This window comes from Agelaius phoeniceus, chromosome 2, assembly GCF_051311805.1.
Source record: "Agelaius phoeniceus isolate bAgePho1 chromosome 2, bAgePho1.hap1, whole genome shotgun sequence".
NCBI classification, from domain to species: domain Eukaryota; kingdom Metazoa; phylum Chordata; class Aves; order Passeriformes; family Icteridae; genus Agelaius; species Agelaius phoeniceus.
The window spans coordinates 30,183,191-30,201,606 of NC_135266.1; the positions used below are offsets into that span (position 1 = coordinate 30,183,191).

At 39.7% G+C, this 18,416-nt stretch overlaps 1 protein-coding gene across 1 annotated transcript in view; it reads right to left on the reverse strand.

Moving 5' to 3' along the window:
* Nucleotides 1–18,205, reverse strand: part of LOC129117200 (interleukin-18 receptor accessory protein) — a 49,081-nt gene extending 30,876 nt beyond the window's left edge. The window contains exons 1-11 of the mRNA XM_054627743.2: nt 17,862–18,205; nt 16,708–16,793; nt 16,351–16,515; nt 13,689–13,808; nt 12,423–12,663; nt 6,978–7,155; nt 5,914–6,067; nt 5,355–5,417; nt 2,136–2,292; nt 1,822–1,955; nt 885–1,046 (exon numbers count right to left, since the gene is read on the reverse strand). Coding sequence (XP_054483718.2) covers nt 885–1,046; nt 1,822–1,955; nt 2,136–2,292; nt 5,355–5,417; nt 5,914–6,067; nt 6,978–7,155; nt 12,423–12,663; nt 13,689–13,808; nt 16,351–16,444 — 1,303 coding nt within the window. The 5' untranslated portion in view covers nt 16,445–16,515; nt 16,708–16,793; nt 17,862–18,205. The remainder of the gene's footprint in view (nt 1–884; nt 1,047–1,821; nt 1,956–2,135; nt 2,293–5,354; nt 5,418–5,913; nt 6,068–6,977; nt 7,156–12,422; nt 12,664–13,688; nt 13,809–16,350; nt 16,516–16,707; nt 16,794–17,861) is intronic.
* Between the last annotated feature and the right edge of the window lie 211 nt (nt 18,206–18,416).

The window sequence follows — 18,416 nt, forward strand, 5'->3', positions numbered from 1 at the left end:
AACTGAAAACCTCCATGGACAACTGAAAACCTCCATGGACAACTGAAAACCTCCATGGACAACTGAAAACCTCCATGGACAACTGAAAACCTCCATGGACAACTGAAAACCTCCATGGACAACTGAAAACCTCCATGGACAACTGAAAACCTCCATGGACAACTGAAAACCTCCATGGACAACTGAAAACCTCCATGGACAACTGAAAACCTCCATGGACAACTGAAAACCTCCATGGACAACTGAAAACCTCCATGGACAACTGAAAACCTCCATGGACAACTGAAAACCTCCATGGACAACTGAAAACCTCCATGGACAACTGAAAACCTCCATGGACAACTGAAAACCTCCATGGACAACTGAAAACCTCCATGGACAACTGAAAACCTCCATGGACAACTGAAAACCTCCATGGACAACTGAAAACCTCCATGGACAACTGAAAACCTCCATGGACAACTGAAAACCTCCATGGACAACTGAAAACCTCCATGGACAACTGAAAACCTCCATGGACAACTGAAAACCTCCATGGACAACTGAAAACCTCTCCAACCCAATCAACTTTTGTGTTTTACCATGAAGAACATGGCAGAACAGAGCTCATCTGAACAGCATCCAAACACATCACTTCCAGTGCCTGCTCCAGAGGTAGCTTCTCCACTCTGTTTATCTGCTGTCATTGCCACACATATACAACAAACACATGTTAGCACCTGACCATCAAGTTCTTTTTTATATATTCTTTGTTTTTTCTCACACTACTCCTGGATTTAAGATAAAAAAATTATCTTCCTCAAAGCTGATTTCTTCATAGAACCTGCTAGAAAATATTTTTCATCAATATGCTTATTTCAATGTCAGCATTAGCAAAGTCATACCTCCAGCAGTATCATCTCTCCTGCAAATATTTCTGTAAAATAGAACGAAGTCGACCCTAAACATCACAAACACAAACACCACAGCTACGGCAACAAATGGAAATAGCAGAGCAAGGACCATTCCAGTGGTAAATACATGCACTGGCAAGTCTTGGATCTTCCCTGTAAGAGAGAAAAAAAGCAAATTACAGCCTTCACAAAGAGTATTATCTAACAAGATTACTGTATCAAATACTGATGGCACCTAAAAATCACCTAAAAAACCCCCACAACGTTGATGGGAATCCTTTCCTGCTAATGTTTCAAGCACATATACATGCCACACTAAGAGAGAAACTAGAAAACATCCTTTAATGCAAAAACAGGAGAAACAATCTTGGACACAAATCACAGTTCATTTGTGTGTGTGCAGGGTATGTGAGATCAAGACTGACATTGCAGATCCTCATGGATGTACAGCATCTTAAAATGATGGTCACTTTTGTGAAGAGTTTCCTTCAGGTTTTTTATTATTTTTTCTTATTATCTACCTTTAACCCCTCTCTCAGTCCCATCCATAAGTCCTTAAAGTCCCATTTAATCTCTTTGGCCAAGATACTGCTGCATTTTTTTGCTCTAGTCTCTTTCAGGCCTTTCATTATTATTATTATTAATCATTATTATTAATCTTTTAGTTCCAAAAACAGATTTTTAACACTTAAATCTTTGTGAAGTTTTTACAAAGACATTCTCAAGACATGCTTATTGTAGTCTGTATTTCTTTTGCTTTGCACTCCTCCTCTCCCTGTCTGAGAGCAGGAAGAATCACCTGGGGTTGTTAGGTCCAGCACTAGATGTGTGAGGGCCTTCATAAGCAGACAGTATTTGGAGCAGTGTTTTGAAATGCCCTCAGGATTGAGAAGACTGATTCATAAATTATTTCTAGATTATGCCATACCTTTCTTCAGCTTTACTATTTTTATCTGTGTGGTTTCATCAGCTTGCAACCTGCAGGTGAAATTATGATGCATGTCCTCCTCTCTTACTTTTTTAATCCGTAGGAGCCTTGTGATATAGAACTTGTTTCCCAACCTGCAATAAAGAATGTCATTAGCAACACTATCTGTGCAAAAACTTAAAACCACCTGAGAGGCAGATTTTGAGTAAAAGTTTCTGGAGAAAACACTCAGGGTGTGTTTTTTACTGAATTTGCAGTTCCACAAAGTGTAGGACATTATCACATACTAAATGCAGCATTTTCAGGAAACCTACTGTAGTGTTTTGAGTTCTTCTTCACATACTGAAGGTTCATTCTCAGGGATACCTGTGCATTGTTCTGGAAACGTTTGGTTAATTAACCAGTAGAGGCTGGCATCTTCTTGCATATAATCACCCAAGGAACCTGTGCAATTGAATATCTCTTCTTTACCTAAAAAAAAAGCATAACATAGGAAGATTTAGTGAGAAGTAGTATTCATGTACACAGCACAGTAAAGCTTTCCAGGAAACATAACCTATAAGCTGTGCTCCCTTCTAAATTTTGTAGCCCCTGCTCAATGTTTTATAGGTGTTTACATCTGCACTGGTGGTGGCCTCAGCAATCATGCATTGCAGCAGAGTGACAATCATCCATTGCTTTCTCTGAGATAAATCGTCAAAGCCAGGTGGGTTTAAATATACCTGAGAATTTCAGGCTTTAGAAACCTAAAGGGAATTGGACTTGATCTTTATGAATCTCTTCTACTTGAGATATTCCATGATTCTATAAACCAGACTGTGTTCTGCAGTCTGAGAACAGAAGGGGAAAACCTATCACCAGTGCTCCAGGGCCAGGTAAAAGTAAGTAACTGGTAAGGGGAATTACAGCCAACTAATTGTAATAGGGAAACTATATATGATTACTGAACAAAACCAAAGCACCTGCTGAACATGCACAGAACAAATTCTTATCTCAGTATCGCAACTGGAAATTCCTGAATACATGAAGTCATTTACTGCATCAGCTACTTGTTCCATTTCAAAGCACTAAGTGTAACTGAGAGGAGCCACCCCATAAAGTTCCAATAGTTTTAAGAAATTGCAAAACTAAGAGGACAATTGTACACTTGGAATAAATAAGGGCAGAAGACTGCGGCTCTGGAGTGTGAGATTTTTTAATTCTGCCAAGGGAAGCTTGACCTGAAGCTAGCTGCAACCACAGTTTCTAGGTTATTGCAGCATCATTTCTAGGGAAATTAGTTATTGCAGCATCATTTCTAGCATCCAGAATGCTCTTTAAGCCAGGAAAAATGCATGTTATTCCTTCTTCAGACCATCATGCACAAACACTTTCCACTAAGCAAGGCCTACCCAGCAATTCTCTAAGAGCACACAAAGCTTCTCAAGACTTATCAGATACTTCTAGAACCTTCAAAGCAAGAGCCAGCTGAAAAACTGGTCATCATAGATTCAGACCTTAGAAATCCAAATTACAGTTGCACAGACCTAACCTAGTATCATTGGCCTTGCAACTCTAGCATTTCCACCATACACAACAGTTGTTTGGAGGAAAATATCATAGAACACCATCCTAAGCAATGATAGATTTTAAAGATCATGGACCCAGCTCATCCTAAATTCCCTTCACTCTCCACCATGCCATCTGTCTCATCACTCAGCAGGAAGTTCAATGACCTTATCAAATGATCCTATCAAGGCAGATAAGGGATGGAAGACAGGTGTTGTTGTTCTATTTCTAGAGTCTCATATTGTTGTTATCAGATTTCTGAAGTCCATACCTCCTCGGTGCGTTCTTATGGCTGCAGATCTTCACAGCACAGACTCCTCCTGCATGCTGTTCTCTCTCAGGTCAGGGCTCCTCCAAGGCTCTCCCTGACTGGCTAACCCACCCCCTTTTATCCCAGTCATCTTCATTGGTCACAGCTGCAGCCCAATTAAGGACATCTCAGCTGCAGCCCATCAAGGACAACTGGGACCTCCCGGGCCAAAGCCTATACACAGATATTCAAGTACAGATATTCAAGTACAATACATTTCCTCTACTATATTTCCCCCTTTTCTTTTACTTACAGGACTAGGTTTTACATACAGTTCTTCAAGTACAATACATACATTTCCCCATGACTCAAAGGCCATGTACAACACACATAGCTCCTTGCTTAAAGGCCATACTCTTTCACAGCTCCTTGACCCAAAGGCCATGCTCTTTCACAGCTCTTAGCTGCCACAGCTTTCGGCTGTCTCATCTTCTACCAAATATCACCACAGCTCTTGGCTGTCTCATCTTCTGCTAACTATCATGTCGGCGTCACCAATTGTTGTTGTTCTATTTCTAGAGCCTCATATTGTTGTTATCAGATTTCTAAAGTCCATACCTCCTCAGTGTGTTCTTATGGCTGCAGATCCTCACAGCACAGACTCCTTCTGCATGCTGCTCTTTCTCAGTTCAGGGCTCCTCCAAGGCTCTCCCTGACTGGCTAACCCACCCCCTTTTATCCCAGTTATCTTCATTGGTTACAGCTGCAGCCCAATTAAGGGCATCGCAGCTGTAGCCCATCAAGGACAACTGGGACCTCCCGGGCCAAAGCCTATACACAGATATTCAAGTACAGATATTCAAGTACAATACACTTCCTCTACTATAGACAGGTACTTCATAAGCATTTGATGCCAAACCCTGCTGACTTCTAAGGGCTGGGACAAGCACAGTAACAAGGAGGAAATGTGCAGAAAGGGCATTCTGGGAGGTTGGAAGGTATGGGGCATCATAGGATTGGTACTACCATTGGAAAAAGGACTTACCAAGCAGTACTGATAGGAAAGAAGGAAAATTAGCATCTGAGGTCCTAGATGAGTAAATGAGATACAGGTATGAGCCACAGAGGGAGTAAGACTTGGAGAAAGGAAAGATTAGGTAAGAGGAGAGGAGAGATTAATTACAGCCTCAATCACAAAATACTGGATCCTGTCCAAGACTGTGTGAAGCCTGCAGATCATTTTATCTAACCTACTTCCAGCTAGAAGCACAGGTAAGGTCTCTTGACAATACAGATATAAATGCACACACTGCCAGGATTGTCACACCTCACACTCCTCATTTCCCTGAAGAATAACATTCTCAACCACATCAGGTAGCAGCAGGATTACTCATTACTGCTGTTCACTGAGTAAACCATACATCTTTTACACGTTCCCTCATGAGGTTTGCTATCTACAAAAGAAAGCCATGGAGAGATGTTTTATCACCACCTTCTCTTGCAGGCTGTAGCAGCAGCCTCAGCTTCAGCCTCTGTGAAAGGGTACATTTAATGTACTTGTGTATCAGTCATGGAATACATTAGGCAAAGCATTACCAGATGTGAGGTTAGATCCCATACTGGATGATGCACAATTAGTTTGATTCCACTTATCCAGACCATCAACCATAAAGAAATCAGAAAAAAGCATATAGGTAGAGTAGCTACTTCACACATATTTGTATTAATTTCATACCTATTTCTGTTTCAATTTCTTCATCACGTCCAACTATCTCCAAAGTGAAAGCCTCTGGTGCATCTAAAATAGAAGTATTGTTATTGAAGTAATACCTCACCTGTGTTCTTCCACAGTAAAAGTTAAATAATTGCTCCATATGTAAAATTAATCACAAACACTCCATTCAATTCACAGAACAATATCTGGGTTCTGGTGTTACTGAGTAGCTTAAAACCCAGTATGTCTTGTTGAATTTTTTTCACATACATATATATACAGAGTACAATCTGCAATGGTTGGAAAGGCTCTTGTGTACAATTCTTAGTAGTCTGTATGGCTTACTTAGAGCAGCTATTTTGAAAAAAAGTAAAATTGTAGGGAAAACATACTAAATACATTTTCCAAAATTGGTAATATCTCAACTTCCCCTTTTTTACTTCTCAAATTATTCTGAAGTAGTTCAGATTACCAGACTTTTTCCCCCTGGTATATATTTATCAAACAAGAACTGCAATTTAAAATCTCCTTAGTTAAGTGAACAAAAATTACACTTCAAAATTTTAGAAAGCTTTCTTACCTTCTTCTACTACAAGTTTAATTGTATTTGTGCTGTGGTATATTGTTCCTTCATGACTGATTAAAATTTTACAGGTATATATCCCAGAGTTCTGTACTGTTAAGGCTCTAAAATGTAGCTCCCTCTCTGTTTCATGTTCATAATTCTTACAGTCCTGCATCAATAAAACCAGAAAATACTATTCTGCAGCAAACATGCATTCAAAATATTAAAGAAATTAAGTTTTTGGTTTTTTTTTTTTTGAAACAGTGCCACCATCACCTTTTCACACTCTCAATTACATGTATCTTACCCAAAAGAAATGCAGGCCCAATTTTTATTCATGGTCACTTAAATGCAACATTTGAACATTTAACCCATTAGAAGCTGAGAATACTGCAATTGAGGAAAGCTTAACAACCTGTGGCCCTATCCATCAATGGTCCCATCCTCCCAGGCCCCCAAAGACAAGAGAACAGGGCTGTAGCTCATTCTTGCCACACTACTCCAGATGCCTGTACTACATCAGTCAAAATCCCTTCCTGAAGCTGATTGATCTTGGGGTGAACAGGGCCTGTTACTCCAACCAGGAGACCTGAGAGGAATAAGGAGCACACCCCAAAGAGATGATTTGCCAAAAATGAACAGAAGTGGATCTGTTACACACTGTTCAGAAACAGCAAAATTGAAAAGTTTGCAATTACTTTGCAAGTACATGCCAACTGTAAAATAAAAATCTTGGCATCTCATTTAGCATCAGTACAATATCTGTATCAGCAAAGTAGCAGCTGGCTAAACCAGCTGCTGCCAAAATCAGCAAACAGACATGCACATCAGATCTTTTATCATTCCAAACTACTAGTTTAATAACTTCTGAAACAGGTATTTTTTTAAACAAATTGGAAAGCAGACAAAAGCTTTGTTTTGTGTATCTGTCTAAAGTTTTTCCCCCTAATCCCATGAGAAATTAAGGCTTTACAATATTTGTAGATGCTTCTAAAAATTTGTTTGCAATTAATATTTCCTGCAATCAGATGTTTTGTTTCTACAGCCAATGATTTGAGTGACACTGTTTCAGTAATTACCTTATACCATGTTATGCTGTCATTTTCATGGACAGACAAATCGCTGCATTTCAGTGAATGACCAGTTCCAGCACTTTTAATTTCTGTAGTTAAATGATTTTCATTGAAACAGCTGCTTTTATTTCTTTCAAGTACATTCAATGTCCACTTTTGAATTGTGAGATTTTGTTTTCCATTGCTAAGAAAAAAAAGCAAAATCAGTTTTAGGAGCTTTCTAAAATAATGCAGCTTGGTGAGTTACAAAACACAAATAAATTCTCAAATACATCTGTTAGGTAAAAAGTACTTCTACAGTGAGCAAATTACATTTATTCCCCTTTATCACTTTCCCACTCCCAAATTAGTGTAATTTCCTTTAACCAAACAGGTTACTTAAACTAAATGCACTATCACAAGACATTTGACAATACAATTATATCTATGGAACATGACAATATATGCTACATTGACCTGAACAAGGATGCAAAAATCTGTGACATCATCCATAGCTACATGAGAGCATCAAAGAATTTTGGAATTTGAATCAGCTGAAGAATTTGAAGGTTTAATTTCATATGTGTTGCTAAGATTAAAAGCCATGACAGAAAAATATATTTGTAAAATTAGAAATGAGATAGGTCATTGTTATTTAGATATCTACTAGCTTCTATCCATATATTCCTTGAAATAATCAGATTATAGCTGCAATTTCACTGTTTGATATATCCAAATACATGACTACCAAGGGAAAGGAACCTGAAGAACTTTTATTTGGCAAAGTTAGAACTTAAGAGAAAGCCATATGCTGCTGTCAGTTAGTGGGTGAGATTCTGTCAGTTAATGGGTGAGATTTTGCAATTAGTGCATAGAGCTCTCATTTGTTTTCTGAACAAGCAGGGCCTGACAAAGGAAAAGCAGCAATCACAGAGAACTTCCCTCCAATGTCAGTCATGTCTTCATAAATATGTTTGAATCTTCCTGCCTCCAAGAAAAGAAAAATAAATTTCTTCCAGAACTGCAACTAGTCAAGAATTGTTTCAATGAGAAAGTCCAAGAGGACAAAGGAGTTGGAATGGAGAAAAGCATCCCTGGTGAGTACATCAGCTTAAACACCATTCTTGACATGTCTTTTGAGTGTACAAGATTCAGAAGAGCTATCACAACATCATTTTTATGATGAATTTAGACCAAGTCTTGGGTTGTTTCTTTTCTGCTTTTTAAGCTCCCGAAACTAATGTATGTATGTATTCTGCTCACCCTCTTTGCATTGTAGCCCTTTTTCCAGCTACAGAGGTTCTCTACTCACTTGAGATGTTCATTACTCCTAGCTGTAATTGACTCTTTAAACCAAAACATAGTGGTTTTGGTAAATGAGCTAACTATGCTGTCACAAACAGGAAAAACCTTACCAAAGCTTTTCCATCAGAGAAGAGCTCATGTGGGTATTCACGGTGGGTGGAGCTCTTCTCACCTATTCTTATTTACAAAACACCTTATTTACACATTTAAATCAGAGCTACTAATCACAGTCAGCAGTGGGACCACATCAGAAGTGACCCTGTTATTGGACCTATTTTACATATTTTGTTTAGGACACGATCACCTGTGACCCAGAAAGGCCTTTCCCTCCCTGACAGCAAAGGTACCTAAGATAAGTTTAGGTGTGGACATAAACATTAATTCAAATTAATTCCACTGAGTCTGTGTGTTTCTTTAGGCATCACTCTGCTAATCTGAATACTGTCAGAGAATTAATTACAGACCGAGCCATGAAATGCAAATGATTTTACTCGCTAGATTCAGCAGATGAAAGAAAAAGGTCCGTAAAGCCACATGTTCTCCCCATCACTGTTACTCCACAGAGGATTTATTCTGTGATCCTATCTGGGGAAACCACTCAAAGTGGATCAAGATATTCTACCTGATGAGCCAACATCTGGCAAGGAGAATGCCCCTGGAAGGTATTAAAACCATACCAGTGCAAACATAGATGAATTTTTTCATACATAATTTCTAGTTGTCTGCCATGTAGCATGGTTTTCAACACACACACACACAAAAAAAACCCCATTTAGTTGGATTTTTTTAAATTGCTAGTGTCTGAATTGATATATATTTTTATCATTGTTTTGACTTGTTAAGAGTCTCCAGTGATATTCTGTCAGGAACAAAACCATTGCTGGTTTAACAGCTTTTCAATCTCCCCCCTCAACAAACCCACCAAGAAGGAACAACAAAATCCAGCTTGACTCAGAAGATGATACAGGGAAGTGAAAGCCCTTAGAGAATATAAACCAAGCTTACTGGATACATAGCCAATTCTAAGTAATCCCTTAGCTGTTTTACTGCAACAAGCCAGTGTCATCTCATATTGCAATTTTCTGCAGAAGCTGTCACTCTGCTTTCCAAATTGCAGTATTAGCTTTATATGTATACTCCCATGGCTTTCAGTTGTTCTAAACATATTGAAAAATTGAGCAATATTTGGATTTTAAAATTTATCATGTGTTTATCATGGTCCTCTACAGTTTTTTGGTTTTTTCAGGGGACCTCTAAGTTCTCTAAATTTCAAGGTTACCAAAATAGAGCAACCTGATCACCTGATTTTTTGTACTCTGTTTTTCTCTTAGACAGCCACAGGATACAGGCTATAAAAAAACCCCATACAAATTACAAATCTTTCCAAAGACCTGTGACACAGTTTTTGCTGCTTACCACACTTAATCTAAGTTCAGTTTTTATTTTCAAGAATGTTGCTGAAGATAGACTCATTCAGCCTATAGGTGATGTCCATTGATTCCTGAATTTGTATCCTAAGTCTAGTGTACTAACAAACACACGTGAGCATGTCAGCACACATATATTCACACTTCAGCTGTCTATGTATGTCTCAGCAGGACACATCTGGTTTAACTGTAAAACTTTTGATTACTCTTTAAGCAAAAAAAAAAAAATGTGGTTAAAACATCATAAAACCATTGTTACATTACTTTCACCTCTTGCTTCTTACATACTGTCAGTTGTAACACATCAGAAAAAAAATCCTACAAAAAAAATCCTACATTTAATTAGTTTGCAAAATCTGTCAACATGTTGTCTTCTTTTCTTGAAAATCTGAAGTATATGTAATTGTCACATTGTTCCCTGAAACTGCCTAAAGTTATAAAATTATTTCCCATGTAGCTTACAAACACCTAACTCTAAATTAAATAGTTAAAAATTAACAATATAAATAAAAATATACTTAGCATATCTTCTTTCAAAAGTAAAACTTTTAACCTACTATAAATACTCTGAAATTAAAGTAATTCCACTCAGTCAATCTTATTAAATTTTAAACAAGTACAGTAGCCCACAACAGCACATAACTTTTCCTTACAGAAACTTCTAAAAGTCCTCTGCCTCTGCAGTTAACAGTTTTTGCAATGCCCTTCTGTATTTACTGAAATACAACTCATTTAATATGCCTGCCAATACTGAGAACCACCATATGAACCAAGCCCAAGATCCCATTAAAATCCCATGAAAAAATCCCCTAATGCCTATTGTTCCAGCAGTGAGACCTGTGAAGAGTTCCCACAGCAGGATTGCCAGATTCTGGCATCATTCTGATCCTAACAGAAAATATGGGCCTAACAGAAAGAAATTTAAAAATTAAAAAAAAAAATTAAAAATAAAAAAAAAATAAGAAAAGATGTTTCAGAGTAAGAAATTTTTTCCTCAAAAATACTTTCTTTCAAAACTGACTTTTAAAATGCAGCATGTAACAGTTCTAGAAGACAAGACAAAAAAGGAGAAAATCAAAACTCTCAATTCCAAATGAATGCTTTGATGTAAACAAAACTTTTTTTCTGAGTTTCTCTCTTAAGCAAATGAGTAAATCAAGAAATTTCATAAAAGATTCTGACATTTTTGTGTTTTCCAACAATTCCTCATTTTAAAAAACTTTATTTTGATCGTTTTATTTCAGTTCGTGTCATCTCCTTCTTCTGTACGTGAGGCTGCTTCCTTTGGTTTTGAGGTATACACTTTTTCATAGAAATTTTGTAGAAATCTCATGACTTACTGTGGATTTACTGTCATTACCCCACGTCCTTAAGGTAATCAGAAAACCACAATGATCATGAATTAAAGCTGAGGTTATCACAGCTCTCTTCTCTTTTGCCCTTTATGAGTACTTAGGACTCATTATGGCAGTCTCCTTCAATAGCCTGGCAATTCAGGTATGACCTCCACCTACCTTTCCCCTTGCCAAAATTAGTCAGTCTGCATTTTGTGACACTAATTAGGTGGCATTGGAGTGAGTTTTTAGATTTAATAGCTTTTTTTTGAAGTGACCATACAGAAAACTGATCAACACAACAAAACAGCACAACAAACTAGACAGACTACCATATTCATCATCCCTAAAGAAAATCCTCTTGAATTTAACATAGATGAATAGAATTTTTTGTAGTATTTACCCTACAATTAAAAATATTTTGCATTTCATATACCATGAGTCAGTACTTTTTAAAATAATATCAGTAAGGAGATAACAGTAATGATACATGGAAGAATTAAAAAAAAACAACATTTTCAGCTTCCAAATTGACTTGGAAGTTACAATTGAAGTCTGTCTTAGAACTGTAAACTATCAAACTTGAGATATTTCTGGAATAAAGTGGAGAGCATTTTTCAGTATCCACAGTCCCATCCCCTTTATAAACCTGCCTAGAACCTTAAAAATATTACTTGGAGAACAGCACAAATCATTACATGCAAGGTGATCTTCTTCAAATTAATCACTGCTTCAACTGTAAATGCTGAATTATGAGTTAGTCATAAGAACTTAGTGCTGCAGACTTTTGATTTAATCCCTTTCAAGGTGTTCCAATGAAAATTGCCACCAAATAATGGAGGCCCATCCTCATTTCTCCTTTTAACCCATGGAGTTCTATAGCAGTAAGAAATCAAATCCAATTATTTCATTTGTTCTTTGAATGGCTCCATGCAGGCAAAGGTTTGCACAGAAAGCAGAATTCAGCTATGCTATGTTTAATCTTTACTATACAGTTAGATGATTTGGCAAGCCTCATAGCATGAGATCCACTCAACACAGCAAGCAAGAAGAAGTCTGGGGAAGAAGACAAGCAAATGTCTCCTTTTTCTTGGCAGTGGACAGAAGGGTTGCCTGACACTCATTTTTCTTTGGTAATTAATCACAAGCCAGCAAAAATGTTACCTGCCTTATCAAAAGGTTTACAGAACACTTAAAAGGCTGAAACTCCTTATAGATACTTGTAAATATTTCAGGTCTACTTTGATAGTTATTGTGAAATGAAGTGGGAAATGACACTGCAGTTAGAGCAGTTCCCTAAGCCCCTTTTATATGAATGCCACCAGCTATAGAAAACAAGACAAAGAAATTATCTTCATCATAGATGTGCACAGGCAAGACATTTACCCACTGTGTTGTGTACCCACCTGTGAATGACAGAGTAATTCCCAGAGTCACTGAGTTCAGCTGGCCAAAACTCCAGAAAATTCATTTGTGAAACAATTCTGTGTGTTTCCTTTATCACTTGCTGCTTGCCAGCACTTTCTTTATACCAGTTTATTGTATATGATTCTTCCTGACAATGTTCTTGCCTTGACTCAAGATAACAAAGGAAAAAGTATTCTCCTTCCAGAATATCAATGGAGGCACGAAGGGGACACAGTTTCTCTTCAGAGAAAAGGGAAAAAATATATTAGGAAGCCATTATTTTATTATTTCAGAAAATTGCATTAGCCTGACTTTAAAGTGATTTGCTTGCTGATGGCATTTTATGAAAAGACTTCTTTCAGCAAAATGGTTAGGCAGCATTTATTTATTTATTCCTGCAATATTTGCTAAAAAACTCAGCCTTCTTCAAGGTTTTATTTTATCTTACCAAAGCAACACCAGAAGGAGAAAAGGACTGAAAATAGAAGGACATTTCCCTATCTCTATGATTATTTCACATGAGTTCAACAGTGTCAGAATTACATTGGCTCAAAAGGCAGAATCTGTCCCCACTGTACATTAAAGCAGCTGCCACAAATGGAAGAGGAGAGGAGAAATTCTTCACATATGGTTTGACTTGACAAACATGTTTGAGATAAAAGCACAGATCCTATAAATTAACATTTGCATTTCCTTATCTTCTTAATTAAAACTGAATAATTATGTAGATACATTTCTGAAAAACTTCAAATATCTTTGGAAAACTGCCTTGGAATGAGATTATGTGTGTAAAATTTAGTCTTCAAGTCTGCCTTTCCAAACAAATTTCCCAAATTTACTTTTGCATACAAAAGTTATTAAAAGTACAGAAAAGGAACCATGATCAAGGATTAAGAGTCAAAAATAAAATCGGACTTCAGACTCTCTTTCTCCTGAGGTTCTCAGAGATTAGCAACTATTGTGACCACACTTCTGAATGGCACAAAAAGAAGCAGACTCTTTCTCTTGTTTTCCATATCTCTTCATACAGTTATGGCCACATACAACATCATCAGGTTTCTCCAGGTAGCATCCTTGCTTTTTCATTTCATAATTTTGGTGTTTAGGACCAAATTTCCCAAGTCTGGAGCTGGGCTGTAATTGCCAAACCTTGGCAATTACAAGGTTTGGCTGCAAAAAACAAAACTTGTCCTACTCCAAGCAACTGTCAAGAAGCTGGCACATATTTTGAATGTTCTATTATTGAATTGGAGACTTTTACTTACCAGGGGTAGATTCCATGATCAACGTTACTAAAAAAATCATCAGAATCATTTTCTTGAGTTGTTTCTCATTTCTTCTCCAAAAAAAAGAGAAACTGAATTGCTCTTGCTTGTTCTGTAAGCCTATTAAAAAAACCAACAAGATTCACAGTTCACCACAAGTCCAGTGAAACAGATTCCTTTGAGCATGTGAGCAGTATAACTATAGCCTGCTGCTGAGAGGGCTTTCCAAATGGGAAGCTACATATTTGTATCATAACAGCTATTTTCATACATCAGGTCATGTGTCTAGATTTTTCTTTGCAATTTCATTTCAAATTCAGAAAGCACTGCGGGATTTCCTTGTACCATTTTCTTATTTCATGGATGCATTTTGCAGTATTACAAGAGCACTCAAATCCTGAGCCAGCAGATATCTACCACAGGACAGGACAGTGCTTTTTTTTTCCCACAAAGAGAATAAACTTTGCAAGACTGGACCTTGTAGAAACAGCCACTGGAAACTTCCCTTGCCTTCAATGAGAGCTGCACAATGGTGTAGATTGAATATGTTGATGGCTAACTTTGAGCCTGTTGGAAAGCAATGGGACGTGTAATTTCTTTCACAATTTGTTCTGTGGGGGCAATAAGCTCCAGCTGAGAGTGCTAACATTTCCACTGAGGGGGAGGACAAGAAGCAGCCTATATTAACTTGCTTCATTTGTAGTCAACTGATTTCAATGGCAAGTGAAAAACACCACTAAGACTGGCTTACAGCATATTCTGAGGTTCCTCAGAACAGCAGGTACCAAAGACAGAGCTGCTTCTGAGACTCAGCCTCTGTTTTGCTTACAAAGCAGGTGAGATACACAATCAGCTCAGTCCAACCCCTGAATCCAAAACAGATAACCTTGCTTAGTGTGACCCAAACATGGGTGGATAGATGGGACAAAAACAAATGAAATGTATTTCAGAGATCTGGGAAATCTGCTAAAAACTCTCATCAGTAACCCATTTCTTTTTTTATTGGGTAAACCTGTTGCAATTTGAGAAAACACAAACTTTAAGAGACTGCCCTAAGATTTAGAGTCAGAAAGTTCCTGTGACCTGAAGATCTGGAGGCAGGAGGCTACTGCATTTCCAGCAGTATTGAAGGACACCAAACTGGGTAGCTGCCCTCCCTCCCCTGCATTTCTTTGTTCTTTACAAGTGTGCCATCATCCCTTAAAGCACTGCAAGGAGATGAAGGAAGTATTTCACATCCCTTTTTTATACAGCCTGGTAGGCAGATCCAGATTTAGAAAGCTAAAAGAATCTGGATGGTGAATACTGCAACACACAATTTCAGTTCCTTATTACACATGGAGATTCAAACTCCTACACTTCATAAGGAAAGAAGGTCCTCTTTCTTCAAATTCTTGAATTTTGTTTTCCTTTTCTATCCTATCACATTCAGAAGAAATACAGCTGTTAGTGACTACAAGACTATGATCCACTATATAAAGATAGAATCATTTAATGCCAGATCTTTAATTCTAAATCCACTTCTTTTTTGGTATATCACATCAGCACACAGTAGGTTGGTTGAATGCACACAACACAATGGAAGTGACTTAGTAATGACCATGTTTGAGATTCATGACTACTAAAAATCAAGACACAAGACCTCAGTCTTACTCTCTCATTGCTGTTGAATCTGGTCAATTTGTCTGAAATTGTTCTACTGTAGGCTGAAAAATTTGAGCCACACAGTTTGAATACTCTTCACTGAAAAGTTAGGAGGGGGCAAAAAAGGTTAAAAAAAGAAAAGTGCTTTTAGTGAAAGTCAGCTAATCCAGAGAGAATCTTTGAGAAACAGAATAAGATTTTTAATTTTCAGAAAAAAATTGAGACATTTTAAAGTAAAAGCAAAGATTCTCTACCTAATAAAGGAGTACAGAAATACTAATGGGCAAAATTCTAAGGTAATAGATGGAAATGACAGTTTCAATGAAAATTGATTAAATTACAAGTTGTCTATAAGGCTCAAAGTGACAACAGCTTTAAGCATTTTATTTATGTTTTATACATGTTTAAAACCACTGATGGAGTTTTAATAATAAAATATGGTTCTTTAAAATGCTTGTGCCACTGTGAAACCAAAAAGAAATTTCAAACAAACCATAAGTTTAAATTCTGTAAAGTGGATTACCAATGTCTCATGAATTAGAAAATCATGCACCATTAAAATTATTCCCCACTTTTCAAGAATCATCAGAAGATTTTTGAATGAAATTGGGCCAATACACAGAAGTGATTGATCCTCAGTTTTGGACAAGTAACTAATTTTGATCAACGCTTTTGGAAAACTCAATTTGGTCCTGAAGGGTTGTGACTTTCTTTTAAAAAAAAACTCAACAGGTTCTTCTAAACATGAGACTGTTCTAAACATCATCTTGGGGGTTGAGGAAGGAAAGCACTAGTCTTTCCTCTTTAAGAACAGATTCCTATGGAATTTAAGTATTTTTAAAGTATTACCAGACAGTGCCATAATTTACGCAGCATTGATGAAGAAAACAAAAATATTTAGCAAACAGTTGTCTTAACCATACTAGATCCAAGCAGCATTCTGCCAGGATTGCAGTTTACTGGTAAAAATTAAAATCTGTCTTAATTTCAAAGAACATAAGCAAAGCTGTTTACTTACTATGCAAGTCTTGACAGGTGGAAAGTGGATGGAGAGGGAGTCTTCCAAACTCCAGAGAGTTGCAATTTGAACTTACAGCTCTTCTGAATCTCATTCATCACTGAAACAGAGTTGTCTCTCTCAGCAAGTGATTCAATATATAGATATTTCAGTTTGAAAAACCTTCTGAAAAGGGAAAAGAGAACTGTTGATTGCAGGAAGGAAAATGGAAAGAGAGAGGAGATGGGAGAAATTCATTTCTGCTAGCATTAATGAGTAGTTTAATAGCAAGTCCTTAATATTAATATTTTTTTAATAGGGCATTTGAGAGCTGATACACAAATGTTTTAGGCATAATCTTCTGCTCCTACCACTTACAACAGCGCTGAAGGAGCCCATCCTCTTCCAAAGCCACCCAGGTGTGAGGAAAAGTGCTGCAGACAACGCAGAGATGGCAACAGGGGCTGTGGGTTGAAATAAGCCTTTATCAGGAGCTAAACTGTTTATGACAGCTGGGTAATAAGGGAAAAATACAGCGTGGGCCCTGGACAAAGGTGTCCAAGACAGGTGACTCTGGGGAGCACCGGGCAGTGCCATGGACAGGGAAACACGGCTGGGTGGGAGAGGGAGAGGGCTGGGGATGGGCAGGGATGGGGACGGGCAGGGATGGGGACGGGCAGGGTTGGGAATGGGCAGGGCTGCGAACAGGCAGAGCTGGGGACGGGCAGGGATGGAGACGGGCAGGGATGGGGACGGGCAGGGATGGGAATGGGCAGGGATGGGGACGGGCAGGGATGGGGACGGGCAGGGATGGGGACGGGTGGAGCTGGGGACGGGCAGGGATGGGAACGGGCAGGGATGGGGACGGGCAGGGATGGGGACGGGCAGGGATGGGAACGGGCAGGGTTGGGAACGGGCAGGGATGGGAACGGGCAGGGATGGGGACAGGCAGGGATGGGGACGGGTGGAGCTGGGGACGGGCAGGGATGGGGACGGGCAGGGATGGGGACGGGCAGGGATGGGGACGGGTGGAGCTGGGGACGGGCAGGGATGGGAACGGGCAGGGATGGGGACGGGCAGGGATGGGAACGGGCAGGGATGGGGACGGGCAGGGATGGGGACGGGCAGGGTTGGGACGGGCAGGGATGGGGACGGGCAGGGTGGGGACGGGCAGGGATGGGGACGGGCAGGGATGGGGACGGGCAGAGCTGGGGACGGGCAGGGCTGGGGACGGGCAGGGCTGGGAACGGGCAGGGATGGGGACGGGCAGGGATGGGGACGGGCAGGGATGGGAACGGGCAGGGTTGGGACGGGCAGGGCTGGGAACGGGCGGAGCTGGGGACGGGCAGGGATGGGGACGGGCAGGGATGGGGACGGGCAGGGTGCCCCGGAGGGCTCTCCGGCCAGCGAGAGCGGCTGCCCGCACACCCGCCGGGATGGATGCCGTGAGCGAGGCGGGCGCTCGGCTCCTCCGAGCGAGGGGAATGAGGTGTCCGCGCCCAGCCTCGGCCTCCCCCGGGCCGCTGCCCTACCTGGCTGCAGCGTGGCCGGGCGGAGCGGAGCGGTGCCAGCCGGGCCCCGCACGCCCCGAGGTGCGCCCCGCCGGCACTGCGAGTGATGCTCGGCTTTTTTAGGAGGCGGAGAGGGGTGGGGTGTGTGCGCCTCTTCCCTCTCACAGCCTTTCAGGGGACGAAAAGGCTTAAGGAGGTGATGCCTTCCGCTGTCTTGGGCCGAAACGCCTCTTCCTCCGCTTTTCCGCTGAATGCGCAGTGTAGGAGCGTGCTGGGGGTAGGACGGAGTGCTAGGAACGAGTATATTGGGCTGAGCATACCAAGTTTTGCCTCTGCTACAGCTTCCTCCCCATCCCGCTGCCTGGTTTGAGAATGAGGCGGTGCAAAGAGCTAACACTGAAAGGCCGATATTCTGCAAAGACATCAAAAGACACACACACACACACACCAAAAAAAAAAAAAAAAAAAAAAAAGAAGTTTCTTGTGTAGTTCTTCTTGTTCTTCTTAAGTTCTTCAGTTCTCTTAAGTTCTTAAGTTTTTATGACAACATCCCCTTCAAGGGGATAATAATGGAAA